The 27939-nt window shown below is 38.9% G+C and overlaps 1 protein-coding gene across 4 annotated transcripts in view; it reads right to left on the bottom strand.

Annotated features, from left to right (window-relative positions):
• Positions 1–27939, bottom strand: part of MYLK (myosin light chain kinase) — a 197406-nt gene that overhangs the window by 78103 nt on the left and 91364 nt on the right. For 2 of the 4 annotated variants that reach the window (XM_017740149.1, XM_008638240.2), the window contains 4 exons: positions 21680–21832; positions 5349–5486; positions 4541–4738; positions 3116–3362 (listed from right to left, as the gene is read on the bottom strand). In XM_017740149.1, coding sequence (XP_017595638.1) covers positions 3116–3362; positions 4541–4738; positions 5349–5486; positions 21680–21832 — 736 coding nt within the window. Of the gene's footprint in view, positions 1–3115; positions 3363–4540; positions 4739–5348; positions 5487–16225; positions 16325–16418; positions 16531–21679; positions 21833–27939 lie in introns of those variants that run through there. The other 2 variants (XM_017740151.1, XM_017740152.1) reach the window with 2 other exon arrangements.

Below are 27939 nucleotides of genomic sequence, written 5' to 3'. Positions count from 1 at the left end.
GGCCTGAGACATAACAGGCTCAATGAAACATTATTAGGACAATTAAACTGAAAGATGCAAATGTAGAGGAATCATAGGCTACTCTGCTAAAAGCCAGACTTAGAAGTCTGCTAAACAGTAAAAGGCAAAGCAAAGATGTATTCTAAATAATGCTGAGGGATGGTAAGACAGAAAGCCAATGAGCAATCACGGATGGATCACACTAGGATCACACTGGGCTCCACGTCCTTGTCAGCCCACTCTGACTAAAGAAGAAAGAACCAGCAAGAAAAAAACAGATCTTTTGTTAAACCCACATTTTTAAGACCAGAGTTTTAATTTGTGAGCACCCAACACAAAAGGAGAATTGTGCAGGTATTAGGACAGAATTTAGAGCTTAAGAATAATGGAGAAGGAAATTGGAAAATAAATAACACTAGTAGGAAACCATGCCCAGACTAAATTAAGAGAGTTGGAGAAGGAATGACTCCCTAAGAGCAGCTATGTAACCTGCTTCTAAAATTAATATGTGAAAAGGAGGTGCACATTTCATTTGAAATGAAAATGATTATGTTTAAAAATAGCCTACTGTATCCTCTATAAACTCTTCAGTGAATTGACTTGTGTTTTCTCAGTTATTCCATATTTTTAATGGACTTTGTAGGAGTTTTTGAGAGAAAGACACAAAACACAGCTCTCTTCCTCTCAGATATTGTTAAAACTGTTTCTGAATATATAAACAATTCTCAATCAAGTATTCAAGACAAATGCAGCCAGTTCAACAGCTATTTAGACAAGACTATTTAGTACTGAAAATTATTGTAACGCTATTGCAAACTTGAAGTTACACAGCTGACTTTTGGCTCCTTGGATATGCCTGAGGCTGTTACCTCTCTGTTACTCATAGCACATAACCAGTACCTAAAAACATATGACTTTCTTTCCCTGAACATTAACTGGAATTTTACAAATGACAGCAGGGTAAAATGAGGTATCAGCATTCCCTTTGCTCTAATTGCAGCACAGCTTTACTCATTACGAATTAGAAAAAGCCAACATGAATGCACTGATCTTTGTGAGATCCCCAGCTATTTCTCCAGTGAAAGGATTAGGGAATAGCTGCAACTAGCATGTAATCTGCTGTGCTGCTTTCTAGCTACAACTTTACTTTTTCTCCTTCCCTTGCTAATTTTCTGAAATAATTTATTTTCTAAGTGTACATTCTAGAGTTATGATATTGTCAGGCTTCCACTTTGGAAAAAGGTCTCCAGTGATGAATTTGGCCTGAGTGATCACCAACTACAGCTGATCATTATGGCCAACTTCCTACATCAGTCCCAACAAAATCCTCCACAAAGCTCTCTTGGCTCTCCTTTATCCTCTTTCATTCTTCCCTCCCTGAAGTTTTGCTGAAATATCTCATTCTCTTCTCAGTTCAAGTGAAACCACCGGCATATCATAAGAGAAGATGCCCATGCCCAGGGCACACACACTGAAGTGTGGAAATGTGCCAGCAGAAGATAGCAATTCTCACAGTTTCTGCTCTCTCCTGTTGAGGTTGGTGACCTGAATGAAATTGAACTGGCATTTCTAGTCCTGCCAGAGGTACCGAGTGCTAGAAACACCCCTGATCCCCAAAGTAACATAAATGCAAGGATTTCTGTAGACATGAACCTGCACAAATCAGCATTATGAATGTCCCAGATGACCTGGGACAGTTGCAAACAAGCCAGTTCTGAAATGAGCCAGTTCACAACTTACTGCAGACTCCAAAGGGCCTAAATCTACTGGAGAGCTGATTTGCAAGAAGGTCATAGCACATGCAGCTGTACCTATATAAATGTTAATAATAAGACTTGAAATTAAGTGTAGAAAAACGTTATTATAGGAAATCTTGATATTCAACACCTATAACTTTCTAAGCCACCCTTTTCTGGTGAAAAGTGAGTGACTCATCTGACTTTAAATACTAAAATATACTACTGAACTTAGTTAGTGTCTGCCTGTGATAGTCTATGGAAACATGCTTTTGAGCTAGGAGGCATCTACACAGTGACATATCCATCATTTGGGCCACACTGGCTGGAAAACAAACTGTAACTATAAAAAATTAAACTCATTGTTTACAAGCTAAATAGCTTGAGTTTATTAAGAAATTCCCTCCCTCCTTGTATTAAGAAGATATGAGTAATTTATTTGCAAGTCGGCAAAGGACAATTCAGACTACTGCACCTGGACTAAAAAGTTAGTGTGTGGAGCAAACCAGATAATTTTCTTCCAGTGTAATGCATTCAAATGTCCATGATGACTAAGTAATTTTCATAAAGAAAGGCACAAACATTAGCCAAGTAAAGCAACTGCATCTATGCACAGTAAATAGCCTGGAATGATAACATCACCTTAAAGTTTTACACTATGTTTTCTACAGCCACATAGGCGATATGTAGTCTTCACCATTGGAGGTGGAAAATGCTGTGACACTTTTTACAAGGTAAAGAGCCAGCAAATATGATTCTTCATTTAAAGGACAGTTATTTTACCAGAATAAAAAAAAAATAAATTCAAAACAACTCTTCCAGATTTTGTAGGAATGACAAGATGTTCAAAGCATCAAGGTGCCTTGTTTCAAAGATACATCAGCAAAAGGAGACTAAAACTTGCATATAAAATTCAGACATTTCAAACTTGGCCAGGAAACACTTTTTCCCCTTAAAGGTATGGATCTTATGTAACAGCTCTCCCAAGTCAGGTTGTTCCCATGGAAAGAGGCATCCTTACAAACACCTAGAGAGATACCAAACATGATGAGCAATAGTTCCAAACTTAAGACATTGATTGTAGTTTTCCTTGCTAGAAATTGCTTCCCATACTGCTGCCACAAAGCTTTGTTCTTCAGGATCCCAAAAAGAAACCATATTGCTTTGTCCTTTTTTTCTGACTCTTCTAGTGTCTCCTCTTTTCTCTTGGAGTTTTATTAGTTCTTTTCAACCCTCAGAAATATTCTGTTCCTTCAGTACCCTAATGTTTCACATGAATAGGATGGAACTCTTGTCTTCTTCAGGTGGGAGTTCCAACTTGCGGGTAAATAAAGCTAATTGGTCAAAGGGAACAACCTTCTATTTCACACCAAACATACCTGAGCTGAATTTCATATTGCCCTGCATGACGAGACTGCACATTCCTCAAGACCAGCGTGAAGATGTCTTCATTTTGCAGGATTTCACACGCTGTTCCTGGTATTATTTCTTTCCCATCTTTAAACCAGTGAACAGTGGGGAAAGGATCTCCAGCAATGGCACAGGATATCAGGACATTTTGCCCAGGAGCTGCTGTCACTGATCTCGGCTTGCTAATGAACCAGGGCTGAATACCATCCTGAGGTTCTGTAGATTACAAACACAGTTTACAAATCAGAAGAAAATGCCAAGCTTGAATGTCACCACTAAGCTAACTAATTTCACAGAAAGCAATCACAGGCAAGGAAGGTTATTTTGAACATGCAGGGTGTAAGTTTTTAATCTGAAAATAAGTCAGGCTTTAATTTTGGATGTAACTTTTGTTCATACTAAAATTAATCATTTACTTGGCACTTTACTGGCTCAGTCCAGGCTTATATTAAGAGCAAAACGAAGGGACTTTAAAGCTGCCCTAAAAGGAATCTTGGAGATTTGTCCTTAGACAATATGGGTAGGAATAGCTTTAAGGGCAAGTAACAGTACTATGACTGCTGTGCAGTTGAGAGCTCATGTAATAAATCATCATTAACAACTGTATAAAATTGCATTTAATATAGAAGACTGACCCTGAGGCTGGATCTCAGGGGAGATTGGAGGAGAGAGGAAGGTCTGAATTCAGAGCAGACAGTGACAACAGACTAAACAGCTCTATCAAACACTGCAGATAAGATATTCTACATTAAAAATAAAAAAAGTCTCACAATGATTTCTAATAATTTTCATTAATGGCTTTGAGGAAATGTCAATATTCAGTAATACTACAAGAAGTCCTTGTCACAAGGGTAGTGCATGCTCAACCACAGGAAGTTTGTAGGTACTTGAGCGTTTACTGTGGGGTTTACGCCATGTGAGGAGATTCAAAACCAAATTTTTGGCAGGTAGTTCTCAGACTGCAGAAATTGTGTCTTTCTTACCTGCTACCACTACAGTGCTAACATTAAAGCCAGGATACCTAGCTCCTAGACAGCTTTTCCAAATACTAAGGGCTTTAATTAGAAACAAAAACATATTAAAAGGTTTACTTTAATCCATAGTTAAGTAAGCCTGATAGTTATAATCTGAATCTGCACTTAGCAGAAGTTTTGCTTTGTCCCCGAAATAGGACTCAGGAATGCATTTTTGAAATAGTAACATAATGTTCCAGAGTGAAAAGATTTTTTAAAATCTGCTTCTGCTCAATATCCTTTTTAATTCAGATGTGAGAACCTGAGCGTCCTTTGCAACAAACCTCATAAACACTCATGTATTTTAAATAGACATTCCTCCAGCACATTAGAATAATAATTTTCTTTCACCATTTTGTAAGGCAAAGAGGAACTTTATACCTTGAACTGTCAGTGTAGCTTGTGTTTGACTTTCTCCTACTTCATTCCAGGCTTCACAGGTATATTTGCCTGTGTCTTCGGGAAACACCTCCTGGATGTACAGACTGTACTCATTGCCTTTCTTCTCAAAGTGGAAATCTTCTGTCTCCTGGATTTCTTTCCCATTATGCAGCCAGATAATTTCAGGAGGTGGGTTAGCTACAAAATAGGAAGCAACAAAAATCTGAGACACACAAAATCCCACCATATGTCAATTAAGAAAAGGAATAAAGTTGGTTATTTTTTTGCCACCTGATTCTGCAATTTCATCTTTAAAATTCAGGAATTTCTATTATTAACTCTTTGAATGCTAAGTAATGTGGAATTGTCTTTTTATGGCTAAAATACAAATGAATAAGGGAAGCATGAATACAAGAGAGAGGGAGAATGAGTTCTAGACACCATGAAGATGGTTATTAAGAGTTTCTGATACCAAAGTTCATACCAGGACTGCTCTTTCTGCAGCATTAATCTTGTTTGGTTCACAACAAAAGCTATTACAAGTCCACTTCAACAAGAGGATGCATATTAAACTTATATCATTATATCATTACAATTAAGAAACACTTCTACAGAACATGTTAACATGTTAACAATGGACAGTGTTCAGCCTCACTGAAGATCGGATTAGACAAACCTAACTTTTAAAAAACTGGTTCCTAGAAATATTGTTTCCAAATGCAAAGACACCTGCTAAAAATATGGAAAAGCCACACATTTTGCAGCAGGATTCTAATTTTTTAAGTAATACTATTCTATAGCAACACACCTGATACCTCCACAGTCATTATCACTTGACTTCCATCCATTACTTTGAGGTCAGTCAGGCCTTTAAGGAAGACGGGTGCAAAAGTCTTGTTTATCTTTGCAGCCTGTGCACTTTCTGCCTTCTTGCTGCTCTTCTTTTCTGTGAAGTCAAAAAGAGAACAAAAGGGGTCTCTTACTGGAATTTTCATGACAAACTTTAACTGAGGCCTTAGGCTCAATACGATTTTGAGACAGTGGTTTTGTTTCAGCTCTCAGAAGGTAAAAATAACTGAAACCACCCAATACAGCTGTTTTGCCTTACCAGTATTCCAAGCAGAAAGACAAGAAATAGGAATGGAACTGTCCTCCTTCCGAGAATCCTCTTAAATCATTGTTATCAGACATCAGAGAATATCACTGAGAAATTACACTCATTTTCCCCAAGTATATATGCCCAGGTGAAAAAAAAAAAAAAAGCAAAGCAACCCAAAAACTTGTAACCAAAAATTCAATGCCTTTAATCACTGTTAAATGAATCTAAAAGCCCTAGGGGATGTTACAAGTTGCCATTGTCATGATTGATGAGTTACAAATGTCAACTCACAGCAGCACAGGATTTGCAACTCTGTAAGAAATTACAAACCATTTAGATTGTTAGATGGTCAATGTCCAATAGGTTTGAGTTCACCACACTCCTCTCCTGTACTTCACTTAGACAATTGATTGATAATGGTAAAGACTAAAACCTGAGGTTATCAATATATATCACAAAACCCACTGTTGGATTAGGGCTTTTAAAATTTCTTTTTGCTTTTGAGGCTGTACAATCAAATGCTGAGGGAATTTGGAATTAAATAATTCACTCTTGAAAATCAAATCTATCTATGATATGTTGTTTCCAGTAGCCACAGTGGTTTCCTCTGTCTTGCATTCAGAGGCTATGAAACGAGACCATTTAACTGTGATCTATATGGTACACTAGACCAGGAAGTCTACTCCTGCTCTAAAAACCTGAGCTAAGACACTTCTGAAGCCCAAGCAGTGATCATGACCAAATGTAAAAAGTCATAAATATTTATTGGTCACTTGGATACACTTTCTGTTTGGTTTAGCTTGTGTTCAGACCTCTTACGTCTTGCCTTTAAAATGCCAACCCTGCATTCTGTCCACACATGAAAATATTTTTATTTTCTTTATTCCTACCTTCAAGATTTTCAAAGGAATATCAAGCACATCCAAAATAGTTTTACAGTAACAGAAAGTGCCAGGCTGGAGAAAAACCACAATTCATAAAATTAGTGATTAGAAAAAAAGCCAGCATCTCACTGAGCAAGCCTACTGAACCTCCTGGAGGCAAAAAGTTAAGTTTGTACTGAGCTAATTTGAGCTCAACATAAATTTGGAAGCAGCCTGGATGGGAAGTTTCTCCTCTTCTCTAGCAAAGCTTTTTCTAGCCAAAATCTTGTCTCGCTGGCTCATGTCGCAGGTCTTTTCTTGGCACTGAGCAGTGAGACATTGATGCATGTGAGAATGGAAATATGGGACCTGAGCGAGACCCATTTGGATTGGTGTTATGGAAGCACAACTCTGAAGCGCTGGATTCACCATCAGACCACACTGATCAGTCTTAGGGCTTCCCACAGCACCTGCTTGGAAGTGACTAATGCTGTACAGAAAGTAGCCAAGAAGTTGGGTGAAACTCATCTACAGAAGTAAACTCCTGTGGTTCGCTGTAGCCCTCTGTTTTGTAATGTTTACTCAGAGAAACAGCTTCAAACAACTGCTGTACTAAGCAATATCAGCAGATGCTCCTTCACTGCTCTAATGCCTTGCAGGAAATTGCTTCATCCCTCAAAGTGAAACTTTGTCTCACAGTGTGGGAGAAATCCATATAATGAAAAAAAAAGGAAGAAAAGAAGACAAAGAAAGGAAGAAAAGGAAAAACCAAAAAAAATAGCAACACAGGAAAGAGACATAGAGAAAAAAACCCAATGAAAATATGCTTAAAAAAAAAGTTCCTGTTATTCTTTTTTACTGAAATACTTGATAACAGTGCAAATCTAGAAGGCAGATATGCAGGAAGAGGAATGCAGGGAAAGAAAAACAAAAGCAGAGGTGTGGCTCTAGACCAACAAAGAAACAGACCTGGTATCTGATCAGAAAAGTTCAAGTCTTCAGAGAAGGACAGATAAAAGAAAAAGAGCAGAACCAACTCCCACGAAATTTAACAGTGACCAGGTGGTTCTAGCAGAAATTCTCCCACAGCCCTGGTACAAACAGCATTAAGTCTGAGCAGCACTCTACATCCCTCACAACTGGCTCTTTGCTCTGTTGCACTCACATGCCTTCTACATGTAGTCTAAATAAATGGATTTTTATAATCAAGGAAGACAATACAGTATAACAGCCTCAGCTTATTAAAAAGAAATGTGTGAGCAACTACAGAAGAAGCAAACCAAAATAATTTCTCATAAGGAATTTTTCAGCAATGCTAACTCCTCCAAAATATGTGCTGAAGACATAAAAGATCCAGGTACTGGAATAAAACCACCTTCTTGCACAGGACTACATAAACATTAAATGGAAGCAAGCAAATAATTCACAGTAATTGCATGTATGAATCACAAACCCAAAAATTTGAGGCCTCAGTTCTTAAAGTTATCTCAGGCAGATGTAACCTATGGTAGTGAGGAGGCCCCCTGGTGTGAGGGACATCAAGATTTACTGGGGTGCAGACATCTACTCCAGAAAGAGCAAACTGTCAGACTTAAAGGATGAAAGCCAACTCGCCATTGCTACTGATCAGTGCTCGCTCTTTGTAAGGGAAGCTGTCGAATTGAAATGAAGGGGGCCAGAACCTGCCTCACCACTGCACAAATCTCACAAAAATAGTAGTGCTTGCACTAAATTTAAGCACTGCATAGGTTTATGCTGACCTCCTGGATGAAGACCAGTTCTGTGCTTAAACAGAAACTTAGGATGGCAAGTATTAAAAAAGTAGAAGTCTGTGGTATGTGAGTAGTAAAAAACTTTAAAGAATAGAGCTTCAATACAAGAAAAGTTTCTGGGAGACTAAACAGCTATTTCACTGAGGGGAATGAATGTAATCATGCAGAAGAACATTAAGATGGATCATTAAGTCTGAAATATTGAAAACTCAAGGCTTAGTCCTGGGACAGAAAAGCAGTTTTCTGAAAACATTCCTATCCTTGTAAATGTACTATATAAAAATGCACATACCCTTTGATTTAGTCCTTGAAGTATTACCTGATTTCTCAATACCTGTTGTAAGGAAGGAGTAAAACCATCTCCCTATGTATTGCTGGTGTTCTTTGGAGCCCAGGAGAAGTGAAGACATTTCTTTACCAACAGATACAAAAATCTGTTGTATGCAAGAGCTCAAAAGCTAGAAGCTATCATGGCTAAAGCAACCAGTATCCCTACAAAAACCTGTGTCATCAAGGATACAGTAAATATATGGCTAATAAGTCTGATTCCCCGGCAACTTGAATAGGCTTTCTTCAAAACACAAGCATTCCCCCATACTTTAAAAAAAATATATTTTTAAAGGGGATCTCTAATCCTATGTTACTGTTTTTTAGAAATGTATGTTAATCAGTAGCATTTTGTACCAACAACATAATCAGAATATCACAAAAATCATCAAATATTTCTTAATGTAGCAGCAACAATTAAAAAGACTTTAGTTCTAACCCATAAATGCTATTTGTTCATTAAGAAACTATAGGGGCTCATTTAATGTAATTTTTCTTCCTTTACTTAAAATTTGATGTTATGGATTTCTAGACTTAGAAAAAATTAAAATTACCTACTGACAGCTTTAGTTTCTCAAAGATGTTTTACACAAGACAAGACACTCTGTTTTAGTCCTGTTATTTATTCTAAAATCATTGCATTTTCTCAGAAGGGATTGATACAATCATGCAGAGGCCAAATTAAAAAGCCTGAATGTCAACTATTTTCAAGTTCTTCTGAAGCTTGTAAATGCTTTTAGTTGTTTATTTATGACATAGCAATATGCATTGACTCAGTGTTTGTCTGATGAATGCTTTAACATTTCACAATTTTATGATGAAATAGCAGTGCTCTACATTTTCACAGCTTATTTTAATATATCTAAGGGCTCTTTCAATTTTAGTCTTACAGCTCTCGTTTGGAAAACAGCAATTAAATTGATTTCGGAGTGAAAAGATGGGATGCTGATCATTTGAAATTAAGCAAATACCTCTTGTTCCCATCTACGTCAAAAAGATACTGTGTGATTTTACTTCCTTTTGAAAACACCTGGCTAATTCTTTTGACAGTAAAATATTTAAAGGAAAACCATACACAAAAACCCAGGAACTGTTTGCAAAAGGGTGGCTTCAAAAAGTGCAACAATCATAGAAGTTCACATTCCCTGGCCACAGCTAGGTGCTTTCTAGTTTCATACATCAGGAACAAAATCTATGACTTACACCAGTAAAATAGTAGGGAAGAAGATGAGAAAACAAATAAGCAAACTGCACAGAAAGCCCTGGCCAGGATTAGGGCTTGTGTTCCCTGATTCCTCCAAAGTCCCTTTCACCACACAAACTCTGCTGGGGTTCAAAATCCATACACCCTCAGAGAGCGCTGGCTTCAGAGCCCAAAGCAGGAGGAGAGAAGGAAAGGAAGAAGACAGAGGTAAAGCTCCCAGCTGAGATAGTGCAAGTCACTGTGCTTCTGGCTGACACATCCTCTTTCGTAACACTGCAGGGTATTTCTGCTGCCAAAACTACAGACAATAAAAATACAGCACATTTGGCACCAGAAAGGAAATCTGGAACCTAAGGAAAATTTTGCCTGACATTAGCATAAGGGTATGACTTCATTATGTATCTATGCATCCTCAAGGTTATTCAACTGGATGTGAAAAAAGAGGAGATCTGATCTCTCTCTATTATGTTAATGCTCTCTAATCGCCTATAGCCATTTAATAGCTCCCTTGTCACTCTTAATTCTTACTGCTTTCATGCAGGGGTAGGTTCATCTCTAAGAATGAAAACAAGGAATAAAAGAGTCAACAGTTACTAAAAACTTCTGCCCAGGGCAGTTAATTTTCTCTGTCCCTTTCCCTTCCCAATCAGCTTCTGCTGGTGCACTCAATTCCCCCCACCTGGACCATGCCAAGGCAGTTCATGGGGGACATCAGAGAGCCCTACCTACGGCTCCCATGGGTGAGCTTGATAAAACACAGGTACATTTCGATGACTTCTTTTCAGACCTTACATCTAGTTTACTTTGCCGTAGCTTACAAAAGCTGCCACAATTTTTTAACCACAGCTGTTGGTTTCATGCAGGTCAAATTGTGTAAGACAATATGGAAGAGAACTATGATTTTCTGAAAGGTGTCTTACAGAGAAAAATTTTTGCACAGAGCCATAGTCTGGCACAATGTGTAAGCCCAGCTGGAGCCTTTCTGGTGGACAGTGATTGCTCTGTCGTTTCAACAGGTTCTTGATAAGGTGTAACACAGGGTGATAGATTTAAAAGTCCACCACAATAATCCCACTTATAAGTTTTCTGGTTTTTGCCTTTTTTAATATGCATGAATGTTTGGAAACAGTAAGTAATAAGATGCACAGCTCAGTGGGAAACACAGCCTGGGAGACCAGAAATAGTAAGCAAAGCATGTAAATAGTACTTTATATATCCACATGCATTTTGTACAAAGGAAAAGGAATATAGGCTTTTCCCACCACATTCCCTTACCCTTGAGGGTTCATTTTTTATTAGAAAGACACTCAAATGAGCATCCAAATCTGTGTTTAAAATACTACTTTTCTGCATTAAAGATTAAGGGGAATTGAAACTGTTCCAATTTCTTAGAAAAGGTACAAATTCTCAACATATTTGGATGGCAATAGGAAGAAATATATTACCTTTGATGTAAAACTATTTCTATTAATCTCTTATTCTGGGTTCCAGTATTTGTGTAATCAATAGTAAGGTAATCTAACTACAGTGGCTGTAGCAAATATTGGATTATTTATTAACCTGTATTAACAGAATTTTAAGGTGATAAAAAATGCTTTCCTTTTATTTGAGTTTTCTCAATCCAGGTTTCAAAGCGTCCTTACATAAATTTAACCTCTGCATATTTGCAGGCTGGAAGTTATTGCAAGAGGAGTCTTAATGTTAGCTGTGGGTCTAAGCCAAAATAAACTTGAATTTTTTAAAACCTTGGCCTGGATCAGAACTTAGGGCTTGAGCATATTTTTAAACATATTTATATTGATAAGCAAGGGTGAGTTATTGAGTTCAAGGTGTATATCTCACAGAAAAGGGGAAAATTCATGCTGCACTGAACAGTTAACCTAGTACAAGTCAATTTCACAATACACCTGAACCAGTTTAACTGTAATTATGCAACCAACTATTTATATTCTAAGGTAAAAGACAAATCTATATCCTCGGAGAGATGGAAAAGAAGAATCAATAACTGCACTGTGCTATTCCCATTCCCAGACTTGCTGCTGAAACTGAACAAGAAAATCCAGATCATGATGCAAACTTTAAGAAGGTTTCCAAAGGCTAGACCTAGGTTTTACCTAGGCCTATACTCAAAACAGTTAATATTTTATGGACATCTCTAGTCTAGGAAATTTTCTTGTTCATTTGCCTGCCCAGATGTACTGAAGATGTTTTCATGTGAGCTGCAGAATGCTGACATCTCCTGTTGAAATATCAGGACTTCAGCATGCTGAGCACTGCACAGAATCACACAACAACTGAGTTTGGAAGGAACTTCTGGAGACTGACCTTTCCAGCCCCCGGCTCAGGCTGGGTCAGCTACAGCACTGCACAGACACACAGCTCTAGTGCAGCAGCTCAGCAGCCAAGGCCAGGGTTACAACTGGTGACAAGTCAAGGACATGCAAAGAATAGAGAGTTTGCTGCATTATGTTCAGAACACCACAAAAAACTTGCAGTGTTTAGTCTTACAAGAGGTTTAATTATGCTCGAGGAATCTGTTTGCCAGCATCATGTGGTTGACTGCCAACTAATGCCTCGTCTGAGCCGTGCGGAAGGGCTGCCTCGGCAACATTTACCATTTATGGTGTTTAAATATCATTCTGGCTCACAGGCTAATAACTCAGCTGAGCTGGGGAGAATGCTTAACTCAAAAAGCTCTGCGTGAGCAGGCTCAGAGAGAGAAGAAGCACCAGGTTCCACTAAAAACTCTCAAAGCAAGACTCAGGTTCACACACAGATCTCGAGCTTGAAAAGAATTTCACATCCTCAAATGTTTTTGGTGTGAAAAATCCAGACATTACCAGATCTTAAGCTAAAAATGCTATCAACTGAAAAATTAAGAGATTTTATAAGGCAGAAAATTGATATGAAGACACACATTGTCTTTCTGTAAATTGTCTTTGCCTCAGGCCTGAGGCCTAAAATTTTCTGAGAGTTTTTCAAGAATTCAAAACTTGATTTATAATGGCATAAAAAAGTATCAGACCTTATGTTCCTGAGACATGTAGGAATATTTCTGCTTTATTAAAGATCTCACGTTAGTATGCCATTTTGCAAACTTAGGTCATGAGAACTAGGTGTTCAATGACCTAGCAGTGTTCTTTACACATTTACCTCCCATCATTTATTTTTGCAGTTATAATCTGGTTTTTGTAAATGGAATGTAAGATTTAAATATCCTTGGGAGATGCTTTCACTGAAGAACTGGGACAAGTTATAGTCTGTATGCTGTCCTTGCATTACACAGAAAAACTGATAACCTAAGACTGACAATGCCCTAAGCCTGTACCAGTAAGGGTGGTTGGGGTTATACAAAGGAGACCAAGTTCCACTTTATCATGTCTGGAAATCACTTTATTTTACTCTGGGCTAGTCTTCCAGCCCTATCCTGCAACTCCATGTATGGTCCTTCTTTCCAGAATCTTTCCTCTGCATGGGATATCACCAGATCATCAGCATTTTAACCAGTTTTGCTACTCCATTTATTCTGCAAATAAATTGAGTTGTTCCAGCGAGCACTGGAGCAGGCTCCCCAGGGAGGTGATCACAGCACCAAGCCTGTCTGAGTTAAAGAACCACTTGGACAAGGCTCTCAGGCATATTGTGTGATTCTTGGGGTACCCTGTGCAGGGCCAGGAGTTGGGCTCAATGATCCTTATGGGTCCCTTCCAACTCAGCATATTCTATGATTCTGTGCAACTGAGATGGCACCCCAGAAATCCCACTACGAAAAGGCTGCACCAGTAAGAATCATGTTTCAGTGAACAGTCAGAATAGAACAGACTATCTCAGCTGGATGGGGCCTACAAGGATTATCTAGTCCAGTTGCCTGACCAATTCAAAGCTGACCAAAAGTTAAAGCCTGTTCTTTGGGACATCGTCCAAATACCCCTTAAACACTGACAGGCTCAGGGCATTGACCACCCCTCTAGGAAATCTGTTCCAGTGCTTGACCACCCTCTCAATAGAGAAATGCTTCCTAATGTCTGGCCAGAATCTCCCCTGGCACAGCTTTCAACCATTCCTATGAGTCCTATCACTGGATTTCAGAGAGAAGAGAACTGCAGCTCCCTCTCTGCTTCCCCTCCTCAGGAGAAAGCTCAATAAAGAGTGCAGGGGTCACAGATACAAAATAGATGGCTGGGTTCACAGCAGATCACTTTGCAGTCAGCAGACTGAATTCCTCCCTGACAGTCTCACTGGAAGCTTCTGCAGCCAAAGTGGTGTTTGCTTTTGCCTTCAGAACTGTCTGCCTTATTAATGACTTACCCTGTTTGCAAGTTATTTATATCAAATAATTTCTCTTTTGTCACTGTCACAGACAGCAACTCCATGGAAGGCCTGAGAGCCTGTATACCTACCAAATACATTTATAAGGCTGCTCAGCTGGCCCACTGCTAACAAATTCCCCAGCATTAGATACCAGTGTGACATGGAGAACTGCAGGAAAGGTGCTTCATACATGCTAGATCAAGCCAGGTCAGCTCCACAGTGAAAATATGCATTCTACTGAGGCAGAATTTCACCTCCACATGTATAGTCTCAATTTTTGTGTGACTGTCCAGGTAGATTCTAATTTAATTGCAGGGAGTCATGATGTATAGAGATACCAGTTCCATTAGAAAAAATTGGGCTGTGCATGAGCTGAAATGCAATGGAAGCACAGTAAGAACAGGCAACCACATAAAGCACACGTGTCCCTGAGGATGCCACTGATCTTCAGCCTTTCCCTCCTCTGGCAAATCCACACTGGCAACAAAATTAGTTATCCTGTGGTAATATTAAAATAGTTCTGCTCCTCTCTTGGGTGAGCAAACAAAAGGATACTGTACTAAGAATGCTGTTAGGGAAGCCCCAAAGACAAATAAGGCTCAGACTGAGAGCTAAGAAACCAAATTTGAAGTTAGACTAATGTAAAGTGGAAAAAAGAGAAAAAATACAACAACATTGTATTTCTGGGTATAAGTTGGTGTCAGAAAGGAATTCTAAAGCAAGACCTATTTGGCATTTAAGCCCATAAAAGATAAGGTAGCTCTAGTATAGCATTGCTTGAGGTCAGTTTTCTCTTCTTGATTAATTTATATTAAAAATATCTTGAACCAAGACACCACCCTGAAAAAAAAAAAGACAGAGCCCGTGTATGTGGCCCAACAGTCAAGCCTTCAGTAAAATGAAGCTGCAGAGAAGCACTTGCAGTAGCACACAGCTATACAATGTTCCTGCCCTCTGTTCTGTTCCTCTGCTGCAAAGGAATGATATAGATGCTTCCCTTAGGCAAGTTCTGGAAAGTTTTAAAAATTTAGCTAATCCTATGATAGTTTGATGGCTGTTTGAGTTCCCATTAGCTAATCCACATCAGCTGCTCTTGAAAACATTCTTTGGGGTAATGTCATGACCCTGCTTTCAAAATTACTCAGGCATATATTCAGTGAATAGGTTTTATATGTATTTTGATGATTTCCACTTTTCAGCTGTAACTTAGAACACTACAGAATTTGGCAATCCAAGCTGGGACAGCTTGCCCTTTGGCCAATGCAGGACCATTCCCAACTGTTGTAATAATCATCTGTTTTCTGTCATTCTGGTACATAAAAATTTAATGCTCCCAGTATTTGATTACTTGTCACAGTTGATTTAGGAGCAGGTTTTTTTCTTTTCTTTCTTGTCCTTTTAAATTATTTTTTTTCCTGTCAGCATCTCATCTTTTTATTTCATTTATAAGAAATGTAAATGCAATTTCTGAAATTTAAATTTTCCTCATTCTGCAAGTACTTATCCCTCATTTGCATCCAAATCTGGTTCCCCTTTTTCTGGAAGTGATTTATAACAAGAAACTGTCTTTAGAGTGCATTTTTTATATTGATGGCACATCTATCATAACAGCTTTCACACGTTTTGCTTTTGTCCTTCAGTTTTGGTCCCTAGCTCGCATTCTGTTTCACATTTGGTCCTGAGGTGCAGCAAGAAGGCAATTTAAAAAAACCAACCCCAAACTTAGAAGGGTTATAGCTGTTGATGAACCATACAGAGTTCTGGACTGAGATCTTTGGAACACTCTTGAAAGCTTTGGAACAGATTTTCTTTGATGCTCATGACAGTTTACCTCTGACTTTTCAATACAGTAACAAAACCCCTCTCCCTTTCACTTAGTGCTCTGAAACCAATTCTTACACAGATAAGAGGTCCCACCAGGCTACTGGTCTGGAAAGCCTTTTGGACATTTACTAGGACTAGACTGGCATATTTTGTAAAGTCACCTATAGTCCTTTATATTTATGTTATGCTTGAAATAAAGCAAAATGCTTTCAAATAAGGCATGACTGAAAAGCTGCCACAAACATTTCATCAGTATTGGCAAGTAAAACATCATTCTTCACTTACCTTTGGCAGAAATATGGATCTCAGAGAAACAAAGCTGTGGCCTCTCAATTAAATCTTCAAAGAGAGGCTGCTTATTGCAGTGATAACCTTCTTTAAACGATTAATGTCTAAGAAGGGTCATTCTGAGACAGAAAGAAAAACAACCCACAGCCTGAAGAGATCATCTCTCATGACTGAAGGAAAAGATTCCTACCTGACAGCTTTTCTTCCACCTGGTTATATTTTATGGTCCCGCTCACACCAGATGGAAGAGTGACAGGAACAAAACAAACCGGCTTTTCAGAAAGCATCTCCCTTTGCTGCTCTGACAAACTGGTTACAACAGGGACTGTGACAGGCTTTCAGGTGGCTCTAATCTGCTCATCCAGTGATCAATGAATGAGTACAGTAATCGGCTTGGAAGGGTTACAGGCTTCCCAACATAGACAGTTATGCTGGGGAGGCTGCACTGGGAAAAAAAGGCATGAACAGAAAGTGGTGGGGACGAAAGAGGAACAGCCAATAAGCAGGAGCAGCACTATCTGCTGAATAGTGTTTGCTTACAAAGAGTATTAGGCCTGCTGTAAAACAAACAAACAAACAAACAAAAAACCCAGCAGTGTGCAGAAAACAAGCACCAGCAATATGTGTGGCTGCAGAGCATTAGAGCCCACAGAAACACCATGGCTGCCAGCCTGCCCTGATGCTCTCACTGCCCACATCTCATGTGCTTCATCTTGGAGACAACCAGGGATGCTACTGCCTGGTATGAGGAAGCTGGAGAACTCTCAAGGAGCGTGCAGTGGGTCAGGTACCTTGTTTGTCATTTACTGCAGAACTGCAAGACAGAGGACATTCTCCTAGGAGTCACAGCAAGCGCTCCAGCTTGATATCATAACTAGAGAAAGCTGAACCAGGCAGTCACTTACCCCCCTGACATGCAGAGTCTGTTTGCAAAATAAGAGAAGCTTCCCACATACAATATTGATGTGGTTTGGCACAACAAAGCCCACACTCTTCCTGCAGTCCATAATCAAGTGTAGCACACTCATATATTGGTGTGAATGTCAAGTAATTAAATATCCCTTTGGCAATTTTTTTCTACAGGTGGACCTGCCCTGTAATTCCTTGTCAGTGATTAGTTAACTGACAGACAACCACATGTCAGAAGGCTTATCTCAGTAATGAGGCAGACCTGAAGAACTGTTACCATTCCGGGGAGCTGGCCTTACCTTCCAACTATACCAGTTATTACCTCCATCTGTCTTGCCTTTATACTCTGATTGTCACAGCCTCAGCAAAACACTAACACCAACTCACTACACAAGCATATCCAGAGTCAATTAACTTTTCCTCACCTCAGTTTCCTATTAATAAAAAACCTGATTAAAATATTCAACCACCATGATAAATACATTTAAAAAACCTGCTTAATAGATTAATAATAAATAAATTCATAACTTATTCATAGCCTGATTCATAAATTCATAAATAAACCTGAGTATCTGCAATCCCCATCAGTATATAATCACCATATATTTCAGATGACCTGAATGTCCTCTAAATATCCCTGTTAAGAGCTGGTTGGTTTGTTTGTTTTTTAAGTAGGATGCCTGGTGTATTTAAAAATGGCTTGTATACTTATTCTCATATCATAGAACAACATGAAAATTGTAATATGAAATGTGAAAATGTGAACACCAAATACAATAGCTTGCACATACAATAACAGTAACAAATCAGTCATGCACATGTTTAAAAACTTTTTTAAAAAATGTGCATCAGCCCCATAGCCTCCCAAATTTTGATTTTTGTGTGTATAGAAAACAACGTGTAAGAAAAAAATAATCCTCCATTTAGTAGCAAATGGTACCATTTCAGGAACATCTATAATTGAGTGTTTGAGTAACAGTGACCATGTTTCTCACCTCTCAGATTTACTTGCATTAGGCCAACTGATCTAGCATTTACCCAGTGCACCCACTCACTGGGAGATTCAGTAAGAAATCATTCTTGTGGTGAAGACACTTGTTAAGCTGTTTTTTCCAGGGAGCACTGCTCAATCTCTGTAGTTCATCTCTGCCTGTGTGTCAGCTTTGAGAAACTGCTGACAGAGGGAAGATGGCTGTCAGGGTTCAGTCTCGTCTACTTACTCCTTTACAAGGCCAAAATTAGCTTCACCTTGATTAACTTAGTTTCTCCACAGACTACCTAATGGATCTACCCCAATTTACTCAGCCTTCAGATCACTTACTCAAGTAGAGAGATCTGAAGTGATCTGAAGATGTTAATAAGCAGAAGACTGACTAATTTGAATTTTTTAAGACCACTGCATTCCTTATGCCCCATCCATATGAAATGTGGGACTTTTTTTTGACACAGTCAAAAACCTCCTACAAACAAATAAGTACCTTCATTGTTTTTCATACAAAAAAAAAAGGAGTAATTCTGAGGCTGTTCAGTGCTAGACAGAATTTATCCTGCTTAACATTAAGGAAGAAAAAGACAACCATAAATGAATCTGAGAGTGATGACTTAGAAGGAAAGCTATGCCGCAATTAGCTTAGCTAATTATCCAGGGCCCAATGCAAAGCGTGCTGAAAATACTGGAAAAAATCCCACTCTTGTATTTAACTGGACTTGGAACAGTAACCCTTTATGGGGCAAAGGGCCTTTAAATTGTTGTTTCCTAAAATAATTTCCTTTCACAAAAACAATGTAACAGACCTTCCAAAAGGCAAAGAATGCACAGAAGTTGATTAGAAAACATGGCATGTGGCTAGAGAACACCTGTAACCTACTAGCAGGTTAAGGACCATCTTGTACTACAATTCAGATGTGAATTGAACAGTTTGACACTCATTATCCTTGCTGCTAACTTTTCTGAGTTATCTGTGAGCTGAATTCCGTTTAGAAAAAAAAAATTGAGTTTTACTGTTAAGACAGACTCTTCACTCCAGGTAAAGTTTCCCCAGTGATCCCAGTAGATATGTCCCTTCATTAGATTCTTGCTGCAGTAGAATAGCAAAGCCAAAAATGGCAGTAGGATGTGAAATGTAGGCCTAGACAGAGATGTGTCCAAGGACCACAGAAGCAAGCCAAGGAGAAGCTGGATTCTGATGCTGGTCTGATACTGATGATATGCCAAGAACATCCATTCCTTCTTAGATTAAATACAGACTCCTTCTCACATGAAAAAGGAAAATATTTCTCTAACAATGAGCACTGCAGGAAACCTGACATCCTTAAATCAGCTTGGAGACAAAAAGGAACTGGAGAAAGAGGGGTTACAATTCAGAAATGATTTTACAGACTTTATTCCAAAAATCAATGTTTGGTCAGGATAGAATTTTTGAAGTTTTCTCCCTTTCCATACATACAACCATTTTCTGTTGTAATCTGCTTGCACAAACTGAGAGTTTAGAGAAGCCTTAGGAGCAGCATTGAGAGACTCAGAGAACTCTAATGTCAATAAGCTTTTGATAGATGTTCTGATGGAAAAATATACATGAACAGATAAGAGATTTGGAAATTAGATTTTAAATTTGGTACTATTTTTGGCAGAAAAATCCACATTGATCTGAGTTTTGGGGAAAGTTACTGTAATCCTCATGGCAACAGGGACATAATAAGTTTTAGGGAAGAAGCAGACAGGATAGCTAAAACTGTAAATATATTGAACATGAAGTTTTACAGCCTGTCATGTATGTTCTTATTTCTGCTCTTATTCTTCCCCCTCCCTACTCCATGACTCCCAGAAAATGAATGGGATGCAGATGAGAGAAACTAACTCCCCATGATGGTGGCAATGCAGCTTTCTAGCCCCAGACTACGTAAAGCGCAAGAGGAATCCAACACCGTGCAACAGTGACAACGTGGCCTGAAATAGCTCAGCAGAGCACACAAGCCCAGGGAAAGGCTCACTCTCTACTGCTCCCACGTTAGCATTGCCTGTCAACCCTAAAATAACTCTGAAATGCTCAGTAAGAGGGGACTGTTCCTTTAGTTTCTGAGTCCCAGTCAAGGATCAGAAGGCCCCACATCAAAACCAGCTCCCTCGAGGTGGACCACTCTTCATTGGCCCTTAGCTAATGCAGATGAAATCCTTCAGAGAAATTAATGAAAGCTTAGAGAACAGATTAGTTTCAGGCTTATTTTAAATTGGTGTTTTCTTATTTTTCTTACTTTGTGCAGTTTTTCAGGAAGGGAGGGTGGGGAGGGGATGACTGTATTTTCAATTTGGTAATCGAGAAATTAACTCTTAGGTTTACAAGAATTACTGTTTTCACTTTACCCTTGCCATACAGTCAGAACAGGGGCAGGCACAGCACTGAAGAGCTGTAGACAAGCACCCCAGAACACTGGTAAACAAAGACAGATCTTGAGATCCCAGGAATCAGGGTACATTTCCCACCAAACTGCATGTACAAATTTAGGGCAGGTGTTATTTAGTCATAAACAAAAGGAATAGTTCCCTTGGCAGTTCTCACTCAGAAGTCTATTGGATAGGCAGTGACAAACTATTATAACTTTGGGGAAAAATAATTTGCAGGTGACAAATACCAAATACAGGCTTGATTGTAGAGGGAGGGAGAGTTTGAGGGAGGGGGATTGAAGAGAGAGGTGGGAGGGATAATCTCCAGGCCATGAAACAAAACACCTATACAGACTGATGCCAGGGGAGACTGGAAGAATAAAGACCATGATATTGATGGATACTGCCTCACTGATGAATTTATCCATGGAATTCTGTCATCTATTGTCTTCATTTTGAACTCTGGTCTTTTAGAATGTGTTTGTTGAGATTGTAGTACAGAATTATGGTTTTCAGGAACAAATCAGTTCTGTCAAATCAGCACTCTGTCAGATTTCTGAGACAACAGGTCATGTCAATTACTTACTACAATGTTCTTCTGGTACTTTCTCTACAAAAATTCCACTTATTTAGAGTTATACAGTCCCCAATCAGCTGATACATGCCTGTTCAGAATTATACCTGATAAATCCTGGTAACAGAACAAGAATATTGGCATTTGCTATCATAACTGCAGTCCCTGGCACTGGTCTCTGTGCTCTGCCTTTCAAGAGAAAGGAGTAGCATCTGCCTCCTCCCTGTAACATTCTCTGCCTGATGGGTGATATCTGCAGTTACTTTTTTTTTCAGCAGTCCCAGTCCCTTCTTACACTGGTAAACCTCTTCCAGAACAGCCTCACTGCTCTGTACACTAAGCCCTGGGGAAGGTCAAAGCACTAATACCTTTTTCTGAAATGTGTTTATTACTTTACACTACACAGTCCTTAAGCACTTAAGTTGCACACACCTCCAAGGGGGAGAAGAGGTACCCAGCTCACAAAAGCTTGGAAAAAACAAGGAATTAACTTTAAACCACCTCTGTTAAGGATCCAAAATTATTTTTGTTAAAAAATATTATAGCTTATATGATTGTAGTAATTACAACTGTCTAAGATATTCACCTTTGACTGTGACCTGAGCACTGCAAGATGCCTGTCCTGTGTTGTTTTCAGCCAGACAGGTGTAAATTCCATCATCTTCTGGTAGGGCATCTTGGACAGTCAGTTTTGCAACTCCATCTTCAAAAGTGGAATGGGCATATTGAATTGGCTGGTCTGCAGACAGAAAGGAAGAGAATTGATTTAATACATCAGCCACAAATTTCAAAAGCACTTCTAGTTTTCAGTGAAATCTGGATGCCTAACACCAGCCAGCATATTAAAGTGCAGAGCCAAATCCCACTCTGTGGTGCACAGCCACTGCTCTCTAGTGACTACAACCAGCAGCATCCCAAGCACAAAGCACAACGTGGTTGTCAGACAAAGCTCACCATCAGATTCACTGGGTGCTACCTTGAGTAGCAGCAAAAGGACAAAAGTTTATCTTCGATTCTCTTTGAGGTGGATAAGACAAGAAATGTGTGTTTGCTTCAGACATTGTCTCCATCTTGTAATTTGCCTGAAACTAGACAAAATGCAGATAAAGCTAGATGTGCAAAATCTGTTGGGCATGGAGAAGCATATGACGTCCTCCAAGAGGTACTTTGTAGTGGAAGACATTCCAAGAGAGACAACAAAATCTGCAATGGAGGCAAGAAGCTGATTGACAGAAGCAGTCAATCTACACTACAGTATGGCCAGAAACAGAAGGGTACAGTGTCAACTGTGGTGACGTGACTGTTAAAGAAGTTCATTTTAAGAAACTGGTTCCTTGAATTCATTTGAAACATGCTTGAATATTAGTATAGATGGCTTAAATTTGCCTTGCTATTGTTTCAGCAACCGTCATCAATCTCAGCCTTGCTTTTTGAAATGCTTCTGCAATCTGTTTTCCCAATATTAAATAGTTTCCACTACTGACTCATCTTTGGTTGCTTTCCCAGTGTATGCAATACTTAAGACAACTTTATACCTGTGCATAAACATCATGCTGGAAATAGAAATTAGGGTCATCTAAGAGAAGAGGATGAAACAGCAGAGAAATTGTGCAGGACTGATTTGAAGGTGTCTGTTGCTTGGAAGTTTGTGGTCAAAAAAGATCAAAATTTGTTACATTGCCAAAAAAATTTTAAAGGACACATATCTGTGATTTCTAAGAACCAGTTCTGCACTATGAGTAGGATAAATTAAATGATTTTTCTCTCATCTCTGATTTTCAAAGGAAACCAACTCAGAAGGCAGTGTGCACTATCTGTGCACTACCTATCTGCATACAAAATTTCACTCTGAAATAGAGACGTGTCAAAATCAGCATCATCCAGTACTTGCATATATTATAAAATGTGGTAGATGATCTTCATGCTTTGCTTATAAGCCATCTGTTCATTAAGTTAGCAAATTTTCTGTTGCATGAAAAATTGGGGTGAATATTTAATCAACTCCCCAGAATACCCCAATTTTAGAATAAACTCTCTCCAGCCTTTGTCACAGGTCACATATTTTTATTACTGGTTCCTTGGAGCTCATTTTCCCTCAGTCACACACAGACTGTTGGAACTATTATGTTGAACCACAGAGTTTCTGCACATGGGAATCGCACTACATTCAAATACGTACAGGTAGAGTTAAAGCCCAAGCAGACAAAGCTCTCTGGACAAGGGACACTGGACTGCTTTCCTGGTCCAGCTATAGAATGTCTAACCTGACAGGGTCCTTGCCTGGGATTCTAACATTGAAAGTATTAGTGGTGACAAATGATGCTATGATGCTATACCAGAAATACACTCGGGATAAAAGCTGCATCATCAAAAGCAGAACAATGCGTTTATATTTCTGCTGTAAGTAACCAAATGAATAGGGTAAGTGTTCTGCATGAAAAAAAAAAAAATGGACTCCTTCACCATGTCCTCAAATTTTTTCAGAGCTCTTTTTCACTCTAGCTCCCAAAAAACTGGTTATTTTTTAGCATTATTCACAAAATAGTTAATTCACCTACAGAACAGCCTTTTCATCAGCCCTTAGGAATAACCTGCAGCAAGATTCTAAGTTACATCCACCGTACTTATATTTTGATGTAATAAAAACAACTCTCCCAGTAGTGAAACGTTCCCTTCTCCAGAGGCAGACCAGTCAAATCTCCAGGACAGCTTGGCAGCAGGAACAATAACAAAAAATACCTTTCTGCTGGAATGTTATGCCTGAAGAAAGGAAATTTTCCCCTGGCCCATTTATTAAAAGCTTTCTGGACAAATCACAAAGCTATCCTAAAACCAAACACTACTCAGAGAATTGTTATGCTAAAGTCATGGTGATACTGTTCTTAAATTCAGCAGAAAGAGGTTCAATTAAACTTTGAGAGAAAGAAAACCCACACAGAAAGCAATACGAATAGAAAGATACTTAAAACAGTCATAGACTCCTTATTCCTACAATTGCAAAGGAAGTTTACCAGAAAGTATTTTAAAAAGATAAAGTAAATTGGAGTTACACACTGAAGTATTGTCACAGAGAGGACATGCAAAAAGTTATTTATAAGGCTTTGGTGAGGCCAGAACTAAAACACAAGAAGTTTACTTTCAGGGAAGTTGTCAGTAAATCAGTGAAAATTCAGAAAGAAACTTTAATAAAACGTAGAGGGAGAGCAAAAGGACAAAAGAAGCATCTTGAAAAAGCTGGAAAAAAGCTTTAATGGTAGATTTGCAGAGAAGAGTAAGAGCTCAGATAAAATTCATAGTTCAGTCAAGTAGCTCTTATTTGTGCAGTCTCTACGAATATGGAAAAACTTCCCATCCTCATAGATGCTAAGAAGAAGTAATTACAGACAATACAGAGCATACACCATCTATTTTTCATCTCCCTTGACCTGAAGGAGAGCTCAACCTCTGTAGTGCTTGGAAAACGTTTTGAATTTGCACGTAGTCCCAGCTGGTAAATATTCTTGGCATCTAAAGCAGTACTTGTATGTAACATTGTGCGAGAAGTTGTTTCAAGGCTTTCAGTTCTCAGGTGGTGTGGGTTCCTTGGAGATTGGAGAAGGCAGACTGAACACCATGGAGCCTGTTCAGTATCAAGGCATGGCCAGCCAGGAAGGGAGCAGGTTCTGCTTCCTTCCTTATTTTTCTTGTTTGTTTCGCAAAGCAGCCTTCCGTTCATGTTTCTTATGATTGATAACTTGGTCTTTACATTCGTTATTTCACCAAGATATACGCTCTTTCCTCACTATTCCCCTCAAATTGATTCTGGTTTGTTATCACTGTCATGCTTCGAGGACAATTTGCATTTGATATTTTCTAGTGAACTTTACACGTCCTGTCCCATCTGATTTTTTTTTCTATGGAGTTCTGCAAAAGTGCTGTATTTTGAACAGTAGTGAGACTGCTCACAGCATACTGCTTTTTTCTCTGTCATAGCAGAGTTCAGTTGTGAATATAAAAAGCTTTACATTCCAAACATGGAGAGCAGATGCTAATACACCTTTTTTTAAAACAGAATTGGTCTGCCTGCCTCAAATTATATACTGTGAATATACTGTTTTCTTCTTATGGCCAGTTAGTTGGTGAAAGAGTCTACCATGTCATTTTGCCAAAAGTACTGTTATGTCTGCTTGGAGTAATACTTCAGGACCAGAAGCACAATTTTCTCCTTTATTTGATCATGGATGTAAATATGAGAAGTTTGTAATATCTAACTAGGTGGTAGACAGGAAGGAAATGTTTGCATTCAAGTGGATATCACCATAGCCAACTTGATCCTTAAGTAAAATAATAACCCTAGGAGTGTAGATGGAATTATCAACATTAAACAACTATTTATAATCCCTTCACATTTGTATCAAAATGGTATATAAACAGTTATGTCTCGCAATCCTGTACAAGACAGAAAAGCATTAAACTATAGTGATATGTTTCAGCAGTCTGGAATGAAAGTCGTGTGTTTGTGTCTTTAGAGTAATATATGATGTGTCTAATTTTTATTATTATGAGAGCTTCTTGTGCTTCTGTTATGTAGACTCATCACTGCCTTTTGATTTAAGAGCAGAGTTAATGCACTGACTCTCACTTACAGAACCCTAATGGTTTGAAATTGAACTAACTAAAAAACAACCCCCACCTGCATTGTGATATCAAGCCAATTGCAGCTAGAAGTTTGGATGCAATGTAAGCATGATTACACCTGAACAGGGGCAGACTAATGACTTCAGTGAGAAGAAAGGTCAATATAAAATAAACGACCTGAAAAAAGGCAGTGGGGGACAGTACATCACAGAAATATGTGGCCTATTTATGTCTAGGCTTTATTTTTCAGGAGACAATAGTGTTCTGATTAGAACATGGTTACACAAATGGAGACCATATATCTATGCCTGATGAGCAGCAAGTCATTTGAAAATCAACTCAAAGTCAGTCAAGTGAGACAGGAAGATGCTCTGTATGTGAAGATAACTGAGTATAACTACATCATTCAATGTCTAAGGGAACACTAAGAGCAAGGGTACCTTGGAATATGAAGATGAAATAACTCAAAGTTGCTCCTGAGCTGCAAGACAATTTTGTACAGCCAGAGATTCTACTCACATCTGCAAAGGAGGAACTTCAGCACAGCCTTCAGACAGAGAAACAAATTATGTCCAATGGGAGAGTGTCAGAACCTTTACTCACATGTTTTGTGTTGTAAATAAAGCACCAGCCTTTCTATTCTAGACATGGAGTTATTGGGAAGGGGAACAGCCCAGGCTGTGGGAACATACCAATCTCAAGGTCACGGTTCATTTGCCCTGCCACCTTTTTCAGTTAGCCCATTTACTCTGAATAGCTAAAGAAAAACAGAGATCATGTGCAAATAATTATTTTTAAAATGAAACATCTTTATGGCAAAGTATGCTATTCTTTGTTTATAACCACATGTGCACACACACACCAAGACAGATAGACTGGGAGAATCTGCCAAAAAGAAAAAATCAATTGCACTTCAGGAGTAGAAGAGGTGATCAAGAGTTAAGCTGAATAAATTTTTCTAGTGTTTTAGAGATATGGCTTTAAATGGAAAGAGTCCTTAGCCAAAGCACGTAGTGCCTGGATTTCTGAAATCATTTGGAATTGAAGCAAAACACTGATTATTGGGCCTAACTTTGATACTAAGAGGAAGTTAAGGAAACTTGACTGTTCAGCTGTGTCATCAGGACAGGGTAGGAGATTATACAGTCTGATAAAAGTAAAAAATATTTTACTTTTTTTTAGTCAGCTTTAGGCAAACATTAGGATCTCAAGGAACATACTTCTGGTTGAGAAGCAACCAGAAGAGCTGTGATTTCAAGATCTTGGGAACAGAGCTGCTAAGATCAATTATGACCTTCCCAGCTGATGGAAGGGTGGAATCAAGCACTGGTCTCCTCCCTACTGTAAAGAGTGAAATACTGCACTCAGACTGCAAAGCATAAACACATGTATTGAAAAATGAATGATGTTTAAATGATCACCTTGTTTAAATGATCCACCTTAATGCTGTTTGCATTGTACAACTGGAATTGTGCATCTTGGGGATGGGTTGATTGCTTTGCATGAGCAGTGCTAGGTCTGACAGGATACTAGAAGTGATTCCTGATAGTTAGAAATGGGCAAAGCAGTTTTGATGTAGTACTTCTTTATTCCTATTAAATCAATCTGTTGTTATGTTTACGTATAAGAGTCTTTTTAGGGCAAAGCAGACACAACTCAAGAGAAGCCAAAATCTGAGTTAAAACTAAATATGAATATAAGCTCCCTCACTACTTCTCATATGTGCAGGTAGGCCCTTCCTACATATCTCCTGTGGTAATTTATACATTCCTACAACATAACTCTTGAATGATTCAGAGTATTTTGAGTGGAAACTAAATATAAATTGGGAGACGTACCCACAGTAGCTGAACCAGAAAGGTTTCAGTTGGACCAAGCATGGGGCTAATAATGCCAAGGTTGTGAGTTTGATCCCTGTATAGGCCATTCATGTAAGAGTTGGACTTGATGTTCCTTGTGGGTCCCTTCTACCTCAGAATATTCTGTGATTCTCTGATACCTTGCTTAGAACTTACTGTCTCTGAAGGATCATGATGCCAACCCATTATGCTTGGAGCAAAAGCTTGTGCGAAAGGCGTGGGGGCAGCACAGGATTCAGCACGGGGCAGCAGCTGCGGCACAGCCACGTCACAGCGCTGTGAGGGGCTGTGTGACACAGCCCAGGTAACTCACCTGGCACAGCCGTGTCACCAGCAGCAGCACCGCCGTGTGACACAGCCCCGGGACCCC

The sequence above is a fragment of the Corvus brachyrhynchos genome, unplaced genomic scaffold, assembly GCF_000691975.1.
Source record: "Corvus brachyrhynchos isolate BGI_N302 unplaced genomic scaffold, ASM69197v1 scaffold126, whole genome shotgun sequence".
NCBI classification, from domain to species: domain Eukaryota; kingdom Metazoa; phylum Chordata; class Aves; order Passeriformes; family Corvidae; genus Corvus; species Corvus brachyrhynchos.
The sequence above is the reverse complement of the archived record's forward strand: the minus strand, read 5'-3'. Positions and strand labels throughout refer to the sequence as shown.